This window comes from Mustela lutreola, chromosome 12 (genome assembly GCF_030435805.1).
Source record: "Mustela lutreola isolate mMusLut2 chromosome 12, mMusLut2.pri, whole genome shotgun sequence".
Lineage (NCBI taxonomy): Eukaryota > Metazoa > Chordata > Mammalia > Carnivora > Mustelidae > Mustela > Mustela lutreola.
The window spans coordinates 81,914,180-81,938,085 of NC_081301.1; the positions used below are offsets into that span (position 1 = coordinate 81,914,180).

The following is a 23,906-nucleotide window of genomic DNA, read 5'->3' on the forward strand; positions in this document are numbered from 1 at the left end:
CCTAGATGTCCATCAAAAGATGACTGGATAAAGAAGATGTGGTATATATACACAATGGAATACTATGCAGCCATCAAAAGTAATGAAATCTTGCCGTTTGCAACGACGTGGATGGAACTAGAGGGTATCATACTTAGCAAAATTAGTCAATTGGAGAAAAACAATATCATATGATCTCCCTGATATAAGTAAGTGGAGATGCAACATGGGGGGTTAGGAGGTAGGAGAATAAATGAAACAAGATGGGATTGGGAGGGAGACAAACCATAAGTGACTCTTAATCTCACAAAACAAACTGAGGGTTGCTGGGGGGAGGGGGGGTTGGTAGAAGGGGGGTGGGGTTATGGACATTGGGGAGGGTATGTGCTATGGTGAGTGCTGTGAAGTGTGTAAACCTGGAGATTCACGGACCTGTACCCCTGGGGACAAAAATACATTATGTGTTTATAAAAAATAAAAATTAAAAAAAATAAAATAAAATCAAGTCTTTGTTTCCTTTTTTCTTTTTAAAGATTTAATTTATTTATTTATTTGACAAAGAGAGAGACGCAGCGAGAGAGGGAACACAAGCAGAGGGAGAGGGAGAAGCAGGCTTCCTGCCAAGCAGGGCGCCTCATGTGGGACTCTGATCCCAGAACCCTGGGATCATGACCTGAGAGGAAGGTAGACACTTAATGACTAAGCCACCCAGGCGCCCCAAGTCTTTGTTTTCTTAAGCAATTGTTAATCCCCAATTTCTTGAAAACTACCCCGTAAATTATTTAAAAATAATCTATAGCAAATTAATTCACTCAGCAGGCCTAAAATTATAGTTTGACCATTTAAAGAGACTTTTATACTTCTAGGATAAAGATTGCTAGGCACTGTTATCCTCTGGGTAAGTAATCAGCTAAAAGTAGTTAAATCTAATTTACTAAATCTGATTCACTAAAATGATTTAAGCCAGTTGACTGAGTTAGATTAAGTCTAATCCCTCCTCCTCACCCATTCTGCATTAAACTATTCCCCAGGCTGGAAATGTCTCTTTTCCCCCATTCCTTACATATCCAACTTCCTCCTCTTGCACTGTAGGGTCCTGCCCAATTATACCCACCTTTAATGAAACCTTTACTCACCTGTACCAGTGGGGAGAAGGTTATCTCTTCTTGACTCCCACAGGGTTACATTTGTTGTGACACAAGAAATAGTTTGCAACTCCCAATTATAACGGTTTTTGTTTTGTTTTGTTTTTCTTCCTTCAAGGACTCATTAGGCAGAAGCCACAGGTGAGTTATCATTTTTTCCTCTAGAGAAACCACTAGAGACCACCCACATAATAGAAGCTCCAAAATGGGGGCGCCTGGGTGGCTCAGTGGGTTAAGCCTCTGCCTTCAGCTCAGGTCATGATCTCAGGGTCCTGGAATAGAGCCCCGCATTGGGCTCTCTGCTCGGCGGGAAGCCTGCTTCCCCCTCTCTCTCTGCCTGCCTCTCTGCCTACTTGTGATCTCTGTCAAATAAATAAATAAAATCTTAAAAAAAAAAAAAAAAAGGAAGAAGAAGCTCCAAGACGAAAATTTCTGAACAACTTAAGTTAGGAAGATATATACTGTACCTGCTCCTTTTTGCACGTTCTGCTGTGCGCCACGGCAGGAAACCAGACACGCCAGGAGGTAGAGGTTCAGGAGCGTAACACTCTTTACCAAGGGAGTGTTTTCTTCCATTGCTTACAGGTTTCTTCGTGGCCAATCCTGTTTGCAAAAGCATTAAAGGACAAAATCAAGATGCACTAAATGGTGATGCAGCAATCATCACATGTTCACACTTTATAGAACAGGCACCTGCCAATAATGCGAGGCCATTAATAACAGGATCGTTCTGTAAAAATGCTTTTACATAGACTAGCAATGTTTACAAATACAAGTTCTCATAGAGTAACAAGTTATCATTTTAACTAAAATATATGAGATGTGCATAACATGCAAAAGTAAATAAAAAATACATCCCAAAGAATGAAACATGCACGATACACCTTATGTATCATGCAGAAACATTCATTTTATTGAATCTCAGAATATCTTTGGTATTTCTGAATCTCAAAGATAGAGAAACACTGATACATCCCTGATTCCTGCCAAAGAGAATCTGAATTGGACCAAAATTTCAACTTAAGTTTAGTTTTCCTATCTGAAAACAATCAAAGTAATTAGGACTGAAAGCAGTTAAGTGGCAGGTAAGTCAATGCTACCCTCTGTAAGTCTGTCACCTTCAATGCTCATTTGATTTCATATAGAAAATGAAAAAGAAATAAGACCCAATGGATAAAAGAGCAAAATATGGAGATTTGGTCCAATTTCAGTATTAAAAAGTCAAGCATCCTTATATGAAATGGTTAGTAGCAACAACTAGACCTACATGCCAATACTTTATTTAGAATAAACCATATATTAAAATTGACATTTAAATATTTTTTCTGTTACTCAAAATAAGTAACCTAGGTTCATTATATTTATTCCTCAAATCTATTTTACTATACTACTTTGGCAGCATTAGGGTAGCATGAGAAGTAAAGCATATGTAGCAACAGAGGGTAAATATTTCATAGAGTATAGCTTATTGATAATCACATGACCTTGTATGCTTTCTCTGGATAAATTTATACACCTCTTAAAATATATAAAAGTTCCATTCACTTTGTGCTATTTTTTGTTTTTAACTTAATTACTCTCAAGGAAAAATGTTCGTATATTTGTGGTTTGTATGTGTACACTTCTCCCCTGACTTTCCGAAACTAATGCAAATATCATTTGTAATTAAATCCAAAATAATTTGCATGTATCTTGTTAGGAGATACAGTTCCCATTAAAGTTCCTATCTTCTTTCTGCACACATGATTACAATGTGAATGTGACACAACTCACACATTTAACCCTATACTCACCTGGATCTAACTACATAGCCAGACATTGCTGTTTTACCTCTATGTCTCCATATAACTGAGGCAAATACAAAAAAAAAGCCCAAGAAATAAAATTACTCTTAAATAGCTCAGTGAGCCTGTAAACTTCAGTTACAGTTCCACTTTGTTTAATCATGCTAAGAAAAAAAAAAAAAAGACTTTTAATTTTTTCTTCTCATTCCATTAAGTCCTATTATATACCACCAGATACTAAAATTACAGAAATCCCAATATAACATATATAATTTTTACCTATATATAATTCTATTTCTAATATTATATCAAGGGCACCTGGGTGACTCAGTTGGTTGGGCAACTGCCTTTAGCTCAGGTCATGATCCTGGAGTCCTGGGATCGAGTCCTACATCAGGCTCCCTGCTCGGCAAGTAGCGTGCTTCGCCCTCTCCTCCCTCCTCCTGTCCACTCTCACTATTTCTGTGTCTCCCTTTCTCCAATAAATAAATAAAATCTTTAAAAAAAATAATATTATATCAAAATACCAGTTTAGACACTTTCAAGAATATTTTACACATGATGCAAACTTTTAATCTCAGCTTCTTGCATATACTATTTGACTATTAAAATGTTTTAAAATAAAAATTGGTAGGGGCGCCTGGGTGGCTCAGTGGGTTAAGCCGCTGCCTTCGGCTCAGGTCATGATCTCAGAGTCCTGGGATCGAGTCCCGCATCGGGCTCTCTGCTCAGCGGAGAGCCTGCTTCCCTCTCTCTCTCTCTCTGGCTGCCTCTCCGTCTACTTGTGATTTCTCTCTGTCAAATTAATAAATAAAATCTTTAAAAAAAAAAAATAAATAAATAAAAATTGGTAGAAGAATTGTTAAGCTTTCTTTTGATTTAATAACTCCTACTTAATATCTTATTGACCAAACAAGGAGATTAATGGAGAATTAAAAACATACCTTTTAATAGTTAAAAAAAAGAAATCGTATTTATAGAGATGTTTACAATACTATTAAAAAATTATATAATATTTAGGTTATTTTGAATTTTCCACTAACTATTTATTTATTTATTTATTTAAAGTGGGCTCCACCCCATGACCCCAAGATTGAGAGTCATGTGCTCTACCGACTGAGCCAGCCAGGCACCCCAAATCTTTCATTAATAAAAAATAGACTCAACTCAATGAAGCCTTGTGAATACATAAATAAGTATTAACTATGAAATCATACAGAATTTTAATTCAATTTAAAATGAAGTGAAAGAAGAAAAATGGCAAATTTTATTCGAGCTCTGTGAAATCACATCAATATTCCATCTACCCTGTCACCTGTGTACCTACATTGTCTATGCTAATAGACCACAGGAAGAGAAAACTAAAATCTTAACCAAGAAATATATTCAAAACAATGAACTTTTTAAGAACACATTGCTGGTTAATTAAAAAAATGGAAATATTAGCATCTTTTTAAAAATTGTTTCTAATTCCATAAATTCTCATAATCTATATCTGAACATTTATAGTCTTTCCTATATGCAGTGTGGTTAATCCTGGTTGTTACCCTCAGTATCACATAATGGGAAGAGATTCTAATTTTAGCCATCAGAACACATATAGAGCTAGCCGCGTTAAAATGCCAGGAGAGGAAGAGTTACCGATTCTAATAGTAGCTTTCCCCTTCCGACCATTTCCCAGAATTATAGTTCTCTTTTTCTGTCTAGCAGTTTTGAATGGTTCCTTCACTGATGGAGAAGTTATCCACTGGTACTGGAAGAGAAATAAAAAACACTTATTTCAGTTACAGGTTATTTATAAGGGTTTGATCTCAATTGGAAATTAAGCTATTTTGAGTTAACAAAAGGTTTGCAATCTGCATTTCTGGGACCTCAAATTAAAGAATCACACAATGTTTTCAAAACAGAAAAGCCATTTGATTTGACTTAATTGATTTAAGATGGCAGAAAAATGCCTTGATAGTTTTATTTTATGAGGGAAAAAGAAAAGAAAAACATGCAATTAAAGAAAAACTCTTCTTAGAGAACATGTTACCTCTGACTTGGCACTCCTTCCATTCTGGAGAACTTTTTTGATAACTGCTTTCATCACAGAATGATCTAAAGTAAAATAAATCGGAATTACAGTAATTGCTTCCCAATGAGCGGTGATTCCCATTTAAAAACAAACAAATTACAGAAACAAATTAGAAAAAACCAAACTAATTACTGCTTTTCACATGAGACTAAATATAAAACCCACATTATGCGGTTACATACGTATTTCCCCCTTTTTGGTATTCTAATTTCTTCCTCAGAAACCAAACACGAAAGTATACCCCCTCCCATATTGCCCACAATGACTGTTCTTTTGGCAGCAGCAAAGATGAAATCTAAACACTTTGTGTCTAATGTGGCTTTGGATAACTTTGGATAGAAAGCGGAAGTCTGGGCAATGTCCAGATGCTTAGGTACCTAAAGGGCATCTAGTCTGCCAAACCAAAGTCCTGATATTCTCTCAAACTGCTCCTCTCATCAGACCCCCTTTCTCAGTGAGTGGTACCAACCAGTTGCACTCGTTATCATCCTGCACTTGCTTCTTCATTACTATCTCCTTCATACCCCACACCCGATCTGTCTTATTAGCTACCCCCTTAAAACACAACCGAACCGAACCGCTTCACCAGCCCCAACCTGCTACCCTAAGGCAAACCATAAACAGCTCTTATCTGGACTCCTGAGGGGAGTCATAGTCCCCTGACCGGTCTCCCCATTTTCCTTCTTCAGCTCTCCCCCACCCCCAGGTCTATTCCCTACACCAGAGTCATCTTATTGAAACACAATCAAGCCTTTTCCAGCTCAAAACGCTCCACTTATTTAGAATAATCCATGTCCTTACTCTGGCCTTCAAGACCTTGTAAGAGCACACCCCTGGCCAGCTCTGCGACCTCCCTGCATAACTTGCCCTCCCTCACTCAGACTTCCGACCGTGGTGGCCTCCATGTTTTCCTTAAATTCTCCACCCACCCTGTCACCTCCGAGCCCGAGTACGCATTGCCTGCAGGCCTCCCAATGGCCAGCCACTCTCTTCCTTCGGCTTTCCCCTAAAAGTCATTTCTCCAGCGAAGCTGTCCCTCATCATATGGACTACAGCCCTACGGCCCACTTCAGGGTGTTTACCTTTGGCTGTTTTGGTACTTCCCGCCATCTAAAATCACACTACTTTATCTGCCTACTCATTTCTACTTGAATTCCTCCACTAGAACATAAGCTCCAAGAGGGTAAGACTTTGGTTGACCCTGTTCACTGCCACGTTCCTAGTGCCTAAAGCCAGTGTCTGGAACACAGAAAGGATTCAAAAATCACTTGCTACACTGAGAAATGAATGAAATGCTCTTTGCAGCAATGCAGAGGTGATAATTCTCCTGGTGGAAGCTAGCTTATAATCTCGGTTCGCCCTATTCAGAGTGGCAGCCAAGAGCAAGTTACACGTATATCTCATGTTAGTTAGTAAATTATCTGCTAAAACACAAGGGAAGTACAAGATTAGGAAAGTATAGCATTAGGAAAGCAAACACATTAAGTTTTAAAAACTGTCAATACACGTACACAATCTTTGTTTTGTTATTTTTTCATCAATTAAAAAAGGAGTGACATACCAACGAGTGGATTTTTTCTTATATCCAGAACGACCAGAGTTCTGTTGGTTTCGAGGGCCTTTAGTAAAGCCTTTGCTCCTTCATTGGTGAGGCCACACTGCTGCAGATCAAGTGCTTTTGAAGAAAGACAAAAGGTCACTTGCCAATTCTACACAGATTTGACACACATACAACTCTCACGTATTCATGTAAAAGCTCAGGTAAGATTTCTGTACAAGAAGTCATGGCAGGTTTTTAATGGGTGTTGAAGAAAGAAAAATAGAAAAGTACATACACACACATATAATACAAAATCCAATAAAAAATTCTTAGATGAGCCATGACTAGCCTGCTCTTAGTACCAATAAATGAGCCAACATATTTTATAATTACAGAGGTGAAGAATAACTCTAGATAGTCTGTGAGTGAAAAACCTCACAAAAGGAGTCTCAGGGGTTGCCTGGGTGTCTCAGTGGGTTAAAGCCTCTGCCTTCGGCTCAGGTCATGATCCCGGGGTCCTGGGATTGAGCCTTGCATTGGACTCTCTGCTCAGTGAGGAGCCTGCTTCCCTCCTCTCTCTGCCTGCCTCTCTGCCTGCTTGTGATCTCTTGTCTGTCAAATAAATAAATAAAATCTTAAAAAAAAAATGTGGTTCCTCATCAGCAAGGATGCTAGTGGCAGAGTCAACTTCACAGGCAAAAGCTGGGTGGAGCTCAGAGACCACGTTGTATTCTTTCACTACGATCTTGAGTTCCAAATCACTCTTAAAACTACTTAAAAGGAAAAAGCCAAATAGCAGATATGTATTGTTATATATATACATTATATATAATGTATATAATATATATTAATATGTAATAATTAATATAATATGTAATATATATTATAGATATGTATTGTTTTATATATATATATACATATATATAAAAAACTATTAGTTTTAGAAAAGAAAAAGAAAAAAGTCTAAGAGGGTGTAAATAATAACAAATCCGAAGAATGTGTGAATAGGGAACATATGTTAAGAACTTACCATGAAAGAATGATAGTCAAGAACACTGTCTTGTAAAAGTCAAAGAACAGAACAAATGATCCTAATACTAATAGTTCTGAGGCTGAACAACATACTCATTTAAACCAAAGGGATCATGACAAAAGCGCAAGTATAAAAAACACTACTAACTTAGGAGGAAACTATCATATGAGCCTCCCCTACTTTTTAAAAGAAGATTTTATTTATTTATTTAACAGACAGAGATCACAAGTAGGCAGAGAAGCAGGCAGAGACAGAGAGCGGGGTGGGGGGGGGGGAGTAGGCTCCCTGCTGAGCAGAGAGCCCGATGTGGGGCTCGATCCCAGGACCCTGGGATCATGACCTGAGCTGAAAGCAGAGGCTCAACCCACTGAACCACCCAGGCACCCCATTATGAACCCTTTTTTAAAAGTGTTGTATAAACCATTACGCTAAAGTAACTGAGGTCTTTAAAAACCCCATGACACACAGAAATAAGCCAGACATATGGAAAGAACACGATGCAATCCTCACAAACTCTTACCACAAAATGGACAAAGGATATAATTAACCAACTAGTCAAATTAATAAAAATAGCCACATGTTACTAGTATGTAAACTGAATACAAATTAAAATAAAATGAGATTGTTCCAAGATCACATAACAAAAGGTCAAGATCACATAACAAAAACCTTGAAAATGTACATGCCATTCTGACCTAGCAGCTAAGAATTTAACCAAAGGAAGTAAGAGACGTAGGCAAGGATGTGAATCAGAGTACTGTTTTTAACAGTGAAAACCTGCAAAGAGCTCATATATCTAGCAATAAATAAGCAAAATGGACCACGGCATATTTATATAATGGCAAGTCACTAAAAATGATGTGGGAGATGTAAATGTAGTGACTTCTTAAGATGGTCATACCATATGAAATTTAAAAAGCTATAAAGTTGGGACGCCTGGGTGGCTCAGTTGGTTGAGCAGCTGTTTCGGCTCAGGTCATGATCCCAGCGTCCTGGGATCGAGTCCCACGACGGGCTCCTTGCTCCGCGGGGAGCCTGCTTCTCCCTCTACCACTCTGCCTGCCTGTGCTCACTCTCTCTCTCTCTCTGACAAATAAATAAATACAATCTTAAAAAAAAAAAAAAAGCTATAAAGTTTGGAGTAATCCCACCTGCATAAAAAAGGAGGGGTTAAAAAAATAAAAAAAAATTAAAATAAAATAAAAATTTAAAAGGGTTATCACTTTTATAGCATTACAGTTTTTACTAGTGACACAAGTCAGCATTTGTGAGGGGAGAGGCCTCACATGTACTGTTAAAGTGGATTATAAACTGGCACAGGATTTCTGGATGGGAATTTGGCAATGTTCAGTAAGTCATAAAAATATGTCACATTATGAGGTCTTTCCACTTTTAGTAACTTAATCCATAGAGCTAATGCAATGGTCACAGAGATGTGTTCACTACACACGGTTCCTGACAGAGCAAAGTACAAAGTGTTTCAATCTAATCGCAAAGGATTAAATTATTGTACATCGACATAATGGAGGACTATATGATGCATCATTAAGTAAGAGAAGAGCATGAAATAGTAACTGAAGCATGAGTTCACTCTTCTAGTCTCTGAAGTATATGAACATGTTTATAGAAAAACAAACACTGAAGGTACGCTAAAATGTGTATTAAGATTATGAGTAATTTTGTTTAGTTACTCTGTATTTCCTATAAAGAGTATATGCAACTCTTAGAGAAGTTTAAAAGCACAGTAAAAGGTATTGGAAAAAATAAGGCTTAAAAAATAAAAAATCCCATGACTATGGTATCAAGCCAAAAGCTAAACATACTTAACATTTAAAAAATTCTAGGATTTACCTCTAAGCCATAAATCCTCACTGAGAGATTCTGCAAAAGCACTTGCGCCCAGGTCACCAATGAGCGTGTTGCAGTTCAAGGTGATGCGCCTCAGACCAGCCATACAGTCCAGATCAGGCCTCCTGTAACGAAGACTCTCGGCCCAGATTTCTTCGTGCCTTCTCATGGTCTGATACTTCAAAGATTTAACAGGATGAAATTAAGATATCTGGATAAGGAAGCAGGGTATGCCTACTGAGGACGGCTTATCATGTCAGACATTTATATGCACATATAAGCATATAAGCCAAGAGAGTCACCCCGAGAGGCTCAACAGTCGATTCTAGCTCAAGAGTCTCAGGGACCCAGATTCTAATTTGCCAGTGATTAGATTCTAGCCAGGGAGTGATCTGTGGCTGATTAGTTACATAAACTTTGAAAATCAAATTACATTCTATACACTTTATTTTCTTTATCTGCCAAGTCAGGGAATTGGTTCTAAATTCTATTATTGCTGAGGCTCTAAGTTATATCATTCTGTCCTCCTGTGGTTTCCAGACCCTTGACTGGGCATCCTGCAGTAGACTTTCTGTAACATGGATCTATTTATTGATAAATTATATACACGAAGTTACACGTTCAGTTCTGCACATACACTTCACCTACATTATAAACTACACGGTTATTTTTTAAATACTACAAAAGGAATATAAAGGTTCTGGTATTTTCTTTCCCCAACTCAATGGATCTCACTATTTTAGAGTTTGCACACCAACTTTAGAGGCCTCCAGTATGCAAAGCCAGTTTGACCTCCCTCAGGAAATTGATGGTTTGATTTTTAACCACAGATAGAGTCGTAAAGACACATTCAGTTCTCTGTATTCATAAGACAAATTTTGGTTAACAGGGAACACGGACTTTAAAAGAAAGAAATCTTATTACATGCTCAAACAAAAAAAGACTCAAAGTTCCTATGCCAGTCTAAATGGAAAATCATTGGTGCCGTTTTTCTATGAACAATAACTTATAAAAGCAAAAAGTAGAAATCACAGAAAAACACTTTCACAGTGCTTATAATGTGCCAGGCACTATTTTATACAAACTAGTTCATTTAATCCTCCTAATAAAGCACAGAGGCTAAGTAATGTGTCCATGGTCAGAAGCTATGAAACTGATGAGCTGGAATCTGAAACTGGGATATTCGGCTTCAGAATCCATGCTGCTGACTGTTTTCTATATCTGGGGTCAACGGACTTGCTCTGCACAGGCCCAAATGTAAATTTTTCAGCTTTGTGGGCCATAAGGTTCTGTTGCAAATATTTAACTCTGCTGTTGTAGGACAAAAACAGCCACAGTCACAAAGTCAGCAAATGGGCCCGGCTACGTTTTAGAAACACTATAGCACCCGGTGATGGGCTGTTTCAAAGAACTAAAAATACATGAAAGTATTATTTATAATGTATTATACACTAGATCTTTTATTACTACGGTTAAATGGATTACCTTTCCTTAGTGGTAGAACCCCAAACTGAAAACTGGTAATAATCTTTCAACAAAACCAAAACTGTAATCATGTATATCAAAAGACAAGAAAAGATGTGCCATCTTGTATAGGAGTATTAATGTGCTTTAATCACAGAATATGTTTTCATGAAAGTTTAAACAGAAAGTCACCTTTAAGATCTTGGCCATGTGATCTGCTCCCTGCCATGTCAGATTACACCCCGTGAAGTTTACTGTCTTAAGAGTGATAGAGTTCTTTATACCTTGACAAATAACTAAAAGGGAAAAAAAAAAAAAAAAAAAACCACACACACGATAAGATGAAGAGCCCATACAGTCTGGTCAATTCTGACTTATTTGCTTTTCCTGAGTCTACCGGAGGGTTTATAGCTGTAGTCTTAAAATCACTATCTACAATCTTTCCAGGCAACGGATGGATTGGTGCATTCTAAAATATGTCAGTAATAAAGGGTTATTCTAGTTTACAGCAACAGTTTAATTTTACCTAGATGCTAGAATTGAATACGAATTGAATATTCTGAACCTGGCAAACTTTAAGCCCAACTAGTCAGTAAAGTACTCTGTACCTTTTGAGATGTAAGAAAGAAAAAGAAAAACCTAAAAAGTATAAAACTCTTCCCATATATTCCTATATTCCTATTTCCAATGATACAACCCAAACTCATTTATCAGTTATCCGTCAATTTAAATGTCAACTCTAAACCCAGAGTTTTATTAGGTGCTGTACTAGAGCAATATACTAGAGCAGTGTAAGACAGAACATGTCAAGTCTTAATCCCCTCAAACTAAAATGCAGCCTTCCTTACACCCCAGACCACTAGTGGACACAATGAACACAGTAATTCTTCAGGACCCCAATCAACAATTACTTTCTCTGTGATTACCTCTATGATACACCCCCCCCACCAACACCACTGAATTTTATATACTCCCGTAGCACTTTTTATATACTCCCGTAGCACTTTGCATGTATTTCCTATTTTAGTACATAACACAGTGCATTTTGTCATTATGATTGCATACAGATGTTTTTAACTATTTAAGGATAATAATTCTTTTGTCTTTACATTTTGCTATTTCCCTTCCCATAATTATTTCTTGATAATAAAAAGATGAATGAAATAATATAGTATATATTATACTGCATATATATAGTATTGCACTACATATATACGAACAATATAGTATATACTTGTGTGGCTTGTGGCTTAACATAATCTAAGTGAAAGTGGTTCGGAGAGTATCCAGCATGACAAACTTTCAGTGTACAGGTGAGAGGAGACCATGATTTGATCAGGCCTGGGAGACAATACAGGCAGAATACAGCAATTAACATGCAAGCAGGGAGACGTGAGATCAGTCTGGTTGGAGGAGACGTAAAAAACATTGAAACTTACTTTCTAACCCTCCATCTCCAATTGGGCAGTTTGCAAGAGACAGGTGCACCAGAGAGGTGGATTTATTCAATCCCTTTAGTGGGAAGAAAAAGTTAAAATTTTTATGGGTTGAGTTTCCCTCCAAAGCAAATATCCAATGTTTGCAGGACACACTGGAGAAGCCTTACCTTTGTCAAGGCAGTCAAATCTCTCTCGCGCAGCACTAGTCCATTCAGCTCCAGGTTCTTTAGTGCACTTGATATACTTAAACAGCACTTGAGAGCTTTACATAACTGGAAGGTCACATCTTTGTTTCTTATCGCAGGAACACGACTTCTGCAAACTTTACTTCTGTCAGAACCTAAAGCAAAATTATTACAAAATATGTATTATCACCATGAGAAAGCATCTGCTCTGTGTTCTTAAAGCCCTCTTTGAGGGACAAACGTAAGCCCAAAGCATCAACCACACAAGATACAGAAATATAAACCATGGGTATAGAGGCTCCTATGAAAGCAAGATGCTATATCTAAGTGTGGCTTTAGGATGACCCTCAAGTTGAATCTAGAAAGGGAATGACCACATAGTCTGGGTGGGAGGAGCTTAACTTAACGTCAGAGGGCACCTGCGCAAAGACATCCAAGCCTGACACCTGCTGGCCATGGAAAATACTGCAGGTGGGGGACGACTAAAGACCAAGACACAAGGGGGAGGAGACAGAAATTACAATACAGAGGTTAGCCAAAGCAAGGCTCCGATAAAAAGTCTCTGGCTTTTACCAGGAAAGCTGATGAGGACAGAGGCTACCACTGGCACAGTAAAGGTGCCTCTGCAGGTTAGAAAAAGGTACCTAAATCAGATAGATTAGAAAAAGCACCTCTTCCTCTGGGCCAATTAGCCCCCTGAGGCTTGGCAGAGATTTCAAGCTTCTGTGCAGAGCAGAAATCTCGAAGCCCATACACAATAATTCTGTGCTGGTGAGCCCTTACAAGCATTATTTTAAGCATGTATTTTCATTTTAGAAGATCACTGAAGGGGCGCCTGGTGGGCTCAGTCAGTTAAAGTGGCGATTCTTGGTTCCCGTTCAGGTCATGATCTCAGGGTCTTGGGATTGAGCCCCGGGCCGGGACTCCATACTGGGAGTGGAGTCTGCCTGTCCCTCTCCCTCTGTTTCCGCACCCCTGACCCCCATCTCTCTCCTTCTCTCTCTCAAATAAAGAAAAACATCACTGAAGCCCAGTAAGCGGATGAACTGAGAGAAACTGAACTCAGAGGCAGCCACACTAGCTAGAAGTTGGCGAGGTGAAGCGCCCGGGAAGCGCAGTTGATTTCAGCTCAGGTCTTGATCTCAGGGTTGCGAGACTGAGCCCAGGGTTGAGCTCAGCACAGAATTGCTTGAGATTCTTTCTCTCCCTCTGTCCCTCCGCTGCTCATGCTCTCGCTCTAAAATAAATAAAATCAAAGAAAGGAAGGAAGGAAGGAAGGGAAAAGAAAGGAAAGAAAAGAAAAAAGAAGAGGAAAGCAAAGCAATGCTGGTGAGAATAAATAAGCATACCTAGGAGGTTGAAATCTACAGTCTGGAACCACTGGAACAGGTTCAGGGAAGGAATTCTGAAGAGAGTGGTCTCTAGGACACATTTTTCTTACGTTCAATGTGAAAGATTAGGCAAGATTAAGTACAGTGGCCTTGACTTTGAGGTCTCTTCCCACTGTAATTGCTTCTGATTACTTTGGAGATACATCAAGTCCCTTCAGAGGTAAGGAACAGTTACTACACCTGCATGAGATGAGAGAATAATGTGACTTCTCTTCACTAGGGGATAAATTGAAATGTCCTTGCAGAAGAGATAACAGATAATGTGAAACCCAGAGCCTAGAAAAAGCACATGATAATTGTTCAGATTTTTTTGGTTTTGGTTTTAAAGATTTTATTATTTATTAGTGAGAGAGAGAGAGAGAAAGAGAGAGCAGCAGGCTCCCGGCTAAGCAAGGAGCCCGATGGGGTACTTGATCCTAGCATCCTGGGATCATTACCTGAGCTGAAGGCAGACGCTTAACCAACTGAGCCACCCAAGTGTCCCAAGTGTTCAGGTCTAAAAAAATATATCCATAGTCACCTTCTCTCCTGGATCTTCACATCCTGTGTCCTGGGTATTTTGTCTCAGCTTGTAAACATACTCAAGTGGGTCCATTTTATTTTCTATTTATTTTTTTATTTTAAGGATTTTTGTTTATGTATTTACTTGACCCAGAGAAAGACACAGCAAGAGAAGGAATACAAGCAGGGGGAGTGGTAGAGGGAGAAGAAGACTTCCTGCTGAGAAGAGAGCCCGATGCAGGGCTTGATCCCAGGATCCTGGGATCATGACCTGATCGAAAGGCAGACACTTCACTACTTAGCCACCCAGGTACCCCAAGTGGGTCCATTTTTTAAGATTTTATTTATTTATTTGACAGAGAGAGATCACAAGCAGGCAGAGAGGCAGGCAGGGGGTGGGGTGGGGGGGGGGGGTTAGCAGGCTCCCTGCTGAGCAGAGAGCCCAATGTGGGGCTCAATCCCAAGACCCTGGGATCATGACCTGAGCTGAAGGCAAAGGCTTTAACCCACTGAGCCAGCCAGGTGCCTCCGACCAAGTGGGTCCATTTTAAAAAAACATTCTTCAGGCTTAGGATTTTCTAGATCTTCTTTCTTCTTTCTCAGTTTCTCCCATATCTCAAACAGTCCCCCATAAAGCCCAGATCTGCACCTGCAGCCCTGAGATGTCTAGCAGACATGCTGGGATGCCCGGCCGGGCCCTCCTAAAGCATTAAAGATGAAGTGAGATTTTCCTCCCAACCCAAATTCCCTCCTACTGTGCTCTGTGCCTCACAGAAAGATGCGGCTATAAACTGTCATCCAAGCTTGCTGCCCTCCCCGCCAACTGGTCACCAGGCCCCGTCCATTCTATCTCTTTGATCTCTGAAATCCAGTCCTCCCTTTCTATACCTTAATCTGGGCTCTCAGATTACTGTTTGTCCTCCTCCCAATCAACTGCCTTCCATATGGAGGGCACAGCAAGCTTCTAAATAAAAAAATCCATTTCATAATCCCACAACAATCGGGATAAACAACTATTTGATAGGACAAACAAGGCCCCTCCCTGTGTGGCCCCTGCCAGGCTGGTTTCCAGTCTCGGGTCTCACTTCTAGAACCCTAAGTTCTTGTCCTGTACTTTAGTTTTGCCATATTTTTATATTTCTCAAACTTTCACACAAGCAGCTCCCTTCTGCCATTTGAATAGCTTCTCACATCCGCAGAAAGGAGGCACCTCCTCCAAGAAGTCTTCCCTGAACATTCCTTTCATTGTTCTCTGCTTTGTAGCACCAGAGGTCACTTCTTCCAGAACACTGACTTCTGTGCTTGTGTTTACTTGCTGCCTCCCCCAGTAGAAGAGGAGATCCTCTAGGCCAGGGGCCTTGCCTCCAACAGTGTTTAGTGCTGGCTGAGCTCATCTGAGTGCCCAGAAACTTTATACAACTTGTGCAATCCTTTTTTTTTTTTTTTTGGTGAAATTTATTATTTTTTTTTTATTTTTATTTCTTTATTTGACAGAGAGAGATCACAAGTAGACAGAGAGGCAGGCAGAGAGAGAGAGAGAGAGGAAAGCAGGCTCCCTGCTGAGCAGAGAGCCCGATGTGGGACTCGATCCCAGGACCCTGAGATCATGACCTGAGCCGAAGGCAGCGGCTTAACCCACTGAGCCACCCAGGTGCCCCAGAAATTTATTTTTTTAAAAAAAATTCCAGTGTAGTTAACATACTGTGTTATATTAGTTTCAAGTGTACCATACAGTGATTCAATAATTCTGTACAGGGGCGCCTGCGTGGCTCAGTGGGTTAAGCCTCTGCCTTCCTCTCAATCATAGTCTCAGGGTCCTGGATCTCTGCTCAGTGGGGAGCCTGCTTCTCCCTCTCTCTCTGCCTGTCTCCCTGCCTACTTGTGATCTCTCTCTCTCTCTGTGTGTTAAATAAATAAATAAAATCTTTAAAAATAAATAAATAAATTATTTTGTACATTACTCAGTGCTCACCAGGTAAGTGTACTTTTAAACAACCTGTTAATTCTAAGAGGAGATGGAAAGAATAGTTTTAATGCCACTTTACAAGTGTGGGGATTGTAGTTCAAAAGTAACTCGCTCAGGCCACACAGAGTCTATCCACTATTAGATGTCACTAAAAATAATAATAAAACAAAAACAGCTCTCCCCCCCGCCCCCCAGAGCTATGTCTTACTCAAACCGAAACGAAGCAAAAGCCTGAGCTGTATCAGTTTTCCAAATCTCTTTGTTCTCTGTCAGGCTAACTCATCCAGAAAACCAGGCAAGATCTATCGAACGCTTAATGATGCCCCAGACCGCGCGAAGTGCTCTACAAGCAGCAACTCCGTGCATCTTCGCAATCACCACGTAAAGCGCGTCCTGTTGGCCCACATCACGGATGGGAACGCTGAGACCTACGGGGCCGTAACTGACTCACTCCAGGCCACTGAACTGGTAAGAGTCCCCGGGGTGCTGCACCCAGACCGCGGGACTGGCCACCCCGGTTGGTGCCCCGCCTCCACCGGGCACCGTCTAAAATCCCGCTTCGCCGCACCGTCTCCAGGGCCCCCGAAGCGGGAACCACAAACCTGTTTCGCCAAGCCACGGCTGGAAGAAGCTCTTGATAGAGACTAGGGGCAGATCTTTATTAATCTTGAGGGTGCTCAGGAGCGGCGCCCAGTCCACGAGGCGCAGGCGGTCGGCGTTGAAGTCCAGCACGCCCTCCCGCAGGCAAGCGCGCACCGAGGGCAGCGGCACCGAGTCCTGCAGCGCGCACAGGTATTCATAGTGCGAGAAGAAGTCGGCCGCACTGTCGCGGCGCAGCTTCACCGAGTCGATCATGGCCTGGCGTTGGCCTCCAGGGACGCCGGCGGCGGAGACAATGCCCGCAGGCGCCCGGGAGTGCTGGGTCGCTCACGGCCGGGCAGCTGCGACCCCGCGGCTACGCAGCACCGGCAGCTCAGCCAGAAGACGCGGGGTCCCAGTCCACAGCCAGGCCAGACCCTCGACGCCGCGCTCCCGGCCCGCCCCCCATCCCCCGCCGCTGGCCGTTGGCTCCCGCCCCACCGCCCTTTGCCGCGCGGGACCGCGATTCAAGCCGGCGGGCGGAGCGCGGAGACGTCAGCACGCTCGCCGTGCGTCAGCACGCAGGGGGAGCCCCGCCTCTCGTGGGGACCCGGCGTGAGGACAAGAGGCGGGACCTCCGAGGCGAGGGAGGTGCGGAAGGTAGGAGGTTTTCGGGATTTGAGGCTTGCGGAGAGGTTTTTCTGGTCTAGTAACAGTGAGAAATCGATGTAACAGCACCTTTAAGAAGTGGTCTGAACTTCTGACGGGTGTCTTGTTTGCACCGCCCAGGAGAGAAGACCCTTAATTAGGGATGTGCAAGCGATTTAGTGGCTGTCCCCTGCTGTCCAGTAAATCTTTGCTGTGTTAATTCCTACAAGTAACTCTTCACTTCTGCAGTTTCGACTTACCTCACACGGCTGTTGGCATATTTAATGAGTTCCATAAATTCAGGACGATTACTAGCGATTACTAGTAATCGCTTTGTTTTCTGTTGACATTTAACTCTCTCATAATTATTATTCTGTCTTCTAGCCTTTTTTTTTTCTTTTTTTTGTAAAACGATAGAAGTTTGTTAGATGAAGATACAGAAAAAGCTGTAGAGTGAGAGGGGGTCCCGACAGGGTTGCCTTTAGGGTTGGTCTTTTATAGAAAGCTAACCAGGGGACGTAAATGCTTTTAACATTTCTTTCTTTCTTTCTTATTTTTTTTTTTAAAGATTTTTAATTTATTTATCTGACAGAGAGAGAGAGCAGGGGGAGCAGCAGAGGGAAAGAGAGAAGCAGACTTTCGGCTGAGCAGGGAGCCTGATGCGGGACTGATCCCAGGACCTGGGATCATGACCTGAGCTGAAGGCAGATGCCCAACCAACTGAGCCACCCAGGCGCCCTGCTTTTAACATTTCTATTGATATCACCACTGAGCAAGGACTACCCAACACCTTCAATGGCTTACTTCCTTTTTAGGGTCTGGTTGATTATCCCCCCGCCCTTTTAAAAAAGATTTTATTTATTTATTTGAGAGAGAGAGAGCACAAGCCAGCAGGGATAGGCAAAAGCAGAAGCAGACTCCCTGCTCAGCAGGGAGCCTGACCTGGGTCTGAGTGGAAGGCAGATGCTTAACCAACTGAGCCACCCAGGCACCCCTCTTGCAAGTGATTATCATAAAAAGGCACCCACCCAACTTGCTTAGGTCAGGGTGGCTGGACCTACCCTGCACACCCAAGGCATTATTTTTTTCTCAAAGGGTTTTATTTATTTATTTATTTGAGAGAGAGAGAGAGAGAGAGGGAGAGCACAAGTGGGGACCAGGAGGCAGAGGGAGAAGGAGAAAAGCACTCCCCACTGAACAGGGAGTTCCAGGCAGGGCTTGATTAGAGGACCCTGAGATTGTGACATGAGTTGAAGTCGGTTGCTTAACCCACTTGAGTTACCCAGGCCCACCCTCCCAGGCATTATTTTAAGCACTTTTAAGTATGAAATAATTTAATTTTCCTAACAACTCCATAAGGAATATATAATTGTATATCCACTAAATAGGTAGAACTCAGATAATTGGCCTCTGAACCTGCATTTATATACAGTTTCTAGAACGGTGATAATCTTTAGGTGTTATGTTTACAGCATTCCTCTTCCACTATAAAGCCAAACTAAAATGGAGTCACTTATTTCAGGGACAAAATGAAGATGGTCACTTGCCACACATAAAGGAAACTTAAGTAATTACAGGAATATACAGCTCTGCTTAGAAATCAGCAAAGGACACCAGCCAGTCCCCAAATGCCAACTCTGATCTCACCTTCTCTGGACTTCCTTGTTCCCTTGACTCAGTTACCCTGATCCAAATAAGATAGAATTCGACTAGGCAACCAGTCAGCTGGAAAAAATTCAAATAACTTCTGCATTACCCCATAAAAATCCCTTAGCCTGCGAGAGACTCAGAATTGATTGCTCCCAGAGGTTGAAGCTCAAAATCCTTGAAATAAGCTCATCTTTCTGTTTTGTTTTATTCAATATGTGGAGTTTTTTTTTTTTTTAAGATTTTTATTTATTTATTTGACAGAGATCACAAGTAGGCAGAGAAGCAGGCAGAGAGAGGAGGAAGCAGGCTCCCTGCTGAGCAGAGAGCCCGATGCGGGCCTGGATCCCAGGACCCTGAGATCATGACCTGAGCCAAAGGCAGAGGTTTTAACCCACTGAGCCACCCAGGCGCCCTGGAGTTTGGTTTTTGACACCATCCACTGGTTAAGTGGGATCATTTTACCTCTCATTTACTGTATTTCACTGATCCATCCTGACATTTTTCCCAGACCTCCAACCCAGCTTACTTTCCCATGGAGCCTCAGTTCTGATGCCTTCTTCTCATCTCTAATACTGATCTTCTCTGGACCTGATTTCAGAGCAATGAGTTTATTGGATCCAGTCACAGACCTGTGTCAACCTGGTCAACAACATAGGCTTTCTTATTTTAACTGCCAAGTCATTCTCATTTCTTTTTTCCATCCCTTTACTTAAAACAACTCACAAGGGCTCTTCCAGACCTCCTCTATTCTTTTCATATCACCATTAGATACTGTGTCCCTGCTCTCTGACCTGAAGAAGATACCTCTTATTTCACCAGCAAAATAAGTTTTCAGGCACAGACTTCATCTTCTTTCCATGAACTCTGGCTGCCTTCCAATCCATGCTTCATAATGCAGCCCCTGCTTCTTGTTCGAATCCTTGCATGACTTTTCATTTCTCTTAGGATAAAGGCAGTCCTCCTCACAATTGTTTAAGATATAGCTACTCAATGTGGACTCACAGACTAGCTGCAGTTGAGAATGGGTATTGATCTATAAGCTTGCTTCAGAATGTAAATGCACTAACCATCCTGTTCATTTCAGCAGATGAGATTCTCTTGATGATGGTAGCAGTGTGTTGGTATATTCTAGAGCAAGCTCCTTATCTCACTGTCCACTGGCACTTTGAGTGTCTGATCTACAGGGCACAGCATCCCTTGGATGTGATGGAGGCATGATCTCTACAACCTTATCTTGCACCCCTCTCCCTTTCATTTTTCAGGAGTCTAGCCCACAGTGGACTCCTCTCAGACCTACATACTTGTGGTTCATTGTCCATGCCTTCCCCTCTACATGAATATTCCCTTCCGTCTTCACCCGGTTAATGCCTTCTTATCGTTCTTAGGTCATGTGTCACATTGCCAAGGAAACATTCCCTTACCTACTCTACTCATCAAATCCCCCCAACCTAAGCTCTCATCACACCATGTCTCTCTCATTCATGGACTTCATCACATTTCACAGCGCATTTAAGATAGAAATAGAGATCACCATATGGTCCATGAGAAGAGATCATGTCTGTTTTGCATCTCTAAGGACTAGCAGTTACTACATGCTACATATAACTGTAGTACTAGTTACAACACTTCTTAAATGAACAAATGAATGTACCTAATCAATCATCAAGCCCTGGCAGTTTTTCCTTTATAGCGTCTCTCGTACTTCTTTCTTCTATTTGCATTGCCATTATTTGCCATTTATTATCTTACATGTGGATTGCAATGATTGCTTCAGGCTCTCCTTACATCATTTATAAAGCTTCCCAAGGTTGATGGGTCATCCTGTTGCCCTGCGCAAACCTTCCATGACACCTGTTGCCAATACAACAAACCCCTAACTTTTAAGAATGAAATTTAAAACTTTCCACAGTTTGGCTTTAATTTCACTTACCAGGCTTGTTTTAAATCTATAGATCTAATTATCTCTACATCTTTGCTTCCTTCTAGCTGTGTATTGTGTCAAAAACTCTTCTAGTCACCACCCTTGTGTCTCCTTCTCTGGAAAAGCTTCACAGACAATCCAAGCAAGATATGGATCCCTTCTCTCCTCTGAACTTGGGAACAGTTTAATAGGACATATCTGGCACTGCCATAAGGCATCTACATCTTATCTTCCCTGCTGGTATCTAAACTTTGTGAGAGCATGGATACATCTCTGTGTTCTGTGCGGTTCTCAGCATTGCTGTTATACACATAGTCAACCTAGTCAGTGAATATTTGGTGAATGCATGAATGAATGAATGTTGAATGAAATGACTTCTCTGGCTCTTTCTTTTTCTACTTTTCAAGGTTCTGTAGTTAGTTACATTTGGACAATAGACTGCTTCATAGCAACATAATAACCCAGCTCACAGTGTTGCAAATAGCTGCTAAGAACATCCCTCTGCCACTTTAGAACAGCTTGTTCCCTCTCAAATGAAGAGCAGGATTCCATACTTATTAAATGCCTTTGTTCACTTGGCCTTTAGAGACACTGGGGGCATCAGTGCTCTACATTCAGTGAAATGCCTATTTTGATTATAATTTTCTCTTGTGAATAACAGCTATCCAAAGGTGTTCCTGTACAATTTTTTACCCTTTTATATTCATAAAATGTATTTTAACTACATAAAGGCATAAAATAAATAGAACTCTATTTATTTTTGGTAAAAGTATAGGGAGAGGTCTTTATGGCACATTACCAAACTTGTTTGGGAAGATTTTAACCATGTGAAATGTGTTAGAGAGGCACCAAGAGTTCAAGAATTCTCAAAATTCAGACACAGTTCCTCTTGTATAGGCACAGTGGCAGTCATCTATATAACAATAATTTGGAAGATGCTGTATTAGTCCACTCGAGCTGTAATAATGTGGAACAAATCGTCCTAAAACTTTAGTGACATCAGCAAGAATTTGGGGGGTTTTGATCTATGGACTAGCTGTAGTGACTGTTTCAGACCTCTAGGTGGCTGGTTTTCCTCCATGGTTGGATCCATTTGAGGTCTGTCCCACATACCTGACTTCAGGGCCCAACTGTGGATTAGCTGCCTCCAGGGCACACGCTTCTTACTGTGGCCACTGAAACACAAGAGGTGAGCCCACTTAAGCCCATTTAAGACCTCTGCTGGCATCATATCTGCTCACACTACACTGACCAAAACTCAACTATTATTATTACATTGCTGGGAGAATTGGTGATGATAAGATGAGCACAAATGAAAGGTTTGAGATTCACGTCTTCCTTACTAACATTGACAGCCAATGGAACATTCCTGGGGAACTGAAATGGTAGTTTTTTGTGATTTCTATCACATTACAGTTTGCCAAAGCCACTTAAGTAAAATACACATAATATAGCACATCTCGTTTTAATTTTCCCTACCATTCCACCATGTATTATCAGTGTGGTACCTAACAGATAAACAGAAACAGAAACTGAAGCAACGCATTGCTAGCACAGCTACTTCACAAGAAATACAATGGAAGTTCTTCAGATGGTATCAGACTCAAATCCACAAAAACAAAACAAGACAAAGAATTCAGATTAAAAAGACAACATAAATTCACATTTCTTCTTTCTTGACTGATTTTAAAAGTACATAAATGTTATATTTACATTTGGATGATCGGGCACATAACAGAATTGTGGTATATCTGACCATTCAGACAAAGGAGGCAATGAGAACAAAGCTGTGTTAGAGTGAGAATGACACTAGAGCATAACCTGAATCCATAGGAAGAAATGAGAACCAGAAATGGTAAATAGACTGACCTAACAAACTCCATTAATATATTTTTTTAAAGATTTTATTTATTTATTTGACAGACAGAGATCACAAGTAGGCAGAGAGGCAGGCAGAGAGAGAGAGAGGAGGAAGCAGGCTCTCCGCGGAGCAGACAGCCCGATGCGGGGCTCGATTCCATGACCTGAGCCGAAGGCAGAGGCTTTAACCCACTGAGCCACCCAGGTGCCCCCTCCATTAATATTTATTTGCTCTTATTTATTCTTTCAGCTCCCCTAAAAGGGGTAAGATTATTTACAGTCATACTTAACAACAATGTATTGTTGAATATATGACATATATATAAATGTATAAAACCAAAAAGGGATGAGGGAGGAGTTAAGTTTCTATATCTGACTGGAATGAAGTTAGTTTAAATTGAAGCAGATTCTGATAAGATATAGATTGTAAGCTTTAGAACGGCCATTAACTAAAAAAAAAAAATTTGATAATAATAAATGGAGTTAAATGTTACACTAGAAAATATCCATTTAATATATACAAATATATTCTACAAAGTAGAATAGAGGAGCAACAACAACAACAAAACCTCCAAACATGAGACATGTAGAAAACAAAAGGTAAAATGACGTAGATCCTACCATATCAATAATAAAGTTAGATGTGAATTAATGAAACAATCCAATCAAAAGGCAGGATTATCAAACTGGATAAAAAACAAAAAATGTGTGGACAGGAGGTACTCCTTAGATTTAGAGATACAAATATATTCAAAATAAAAGATGAAAAAATGTACATCTTGCAAATAGCAACCAGAAGAATGCTGTAGTGGCTAGACAAATACTGGACAAAATAGACCTTAAAACAACAATGAAAGGGAGTTGCTGGATATAAGAGGGAGATTTCTTGATGCAAA

At 40.7% G+C, this 23,906-nt stretch overlaps 1 protein-coding gene and 1 long non-coding RNA gene across 5 annotated transcripts in view; one reads left to right on the plus strand and one right to left on the minus strand.

The window, feature by feature from the left end:
- Positions 1 to 17,448, minus strand: part of CEP78 (centrosomal protein 78) — a 32,583-nt gene extending 15,135 nt beyond the window's left edge. For both annotated transcript variants that reach the window (XM_059142575.1, XM_059142573.1), the window contains exons 1-9: positions 16,955 to 17,448; positions 12,477 to 12,649; positions 12,310 to 12,382; positions 11,063 to 11,166; positions 9,410 to 9,584; positions 6,547 to 6,660; positions 4,944 to 5,008; positions 4,550 to 4,661; positions 1,592 to 1,727 (exon numbers count right to left, since the gene is read on the minus strand). In XM_059142575.1, coding sequence (XP_058998558.1) covers positions 1,592 to 1,727; positions 4,550 to 4,661; positions 4,944 to 5,008; positions 6,547 to 6,660; positions 9,410 to 9,584; positions 11,063 to 11,166; positions 12,310 to 12,382; positions 12,477 to 12,649; positions 16,955 to 17,207 — 1,205 coding nt within the window. In that variant the 5' untranslated portion in view covers positions 17,208 to 17,448. The remainder of the gene's footprint in view (positions 1 to 1,591; positions 1,728 to 4,549; positions 4,662 to 4,943; positions 5,009 to 6,546; positions 6,661 to 9,409; positions 9,585 to 11,062; positions 11,167 to 12,309; positions 12,383 to 12,476; positions 12,650 to 16,954) is intronic.
- A 63-nt stretch (positions 17,449 to 17,511) lies between these two features.
- LOC131812853 (uncharacterized) overlaps positions 17,512 to 23,906 on the plus strand; it is a 104,887-nt gene continuing 98,492 nt past the window's right edge. For all 3 annotated transcript variants that reach the window (XR_009346518.1, XR_009346520.1, XR_009346519.1), the window contains exon 1: positions 17,512 to 17,591. This is a non-coding gene — a long non-coding RNA (uncharacterized LOC131812853). The remainder of the gene's footprint in view (positions 17,592 to 23,906) is intronic.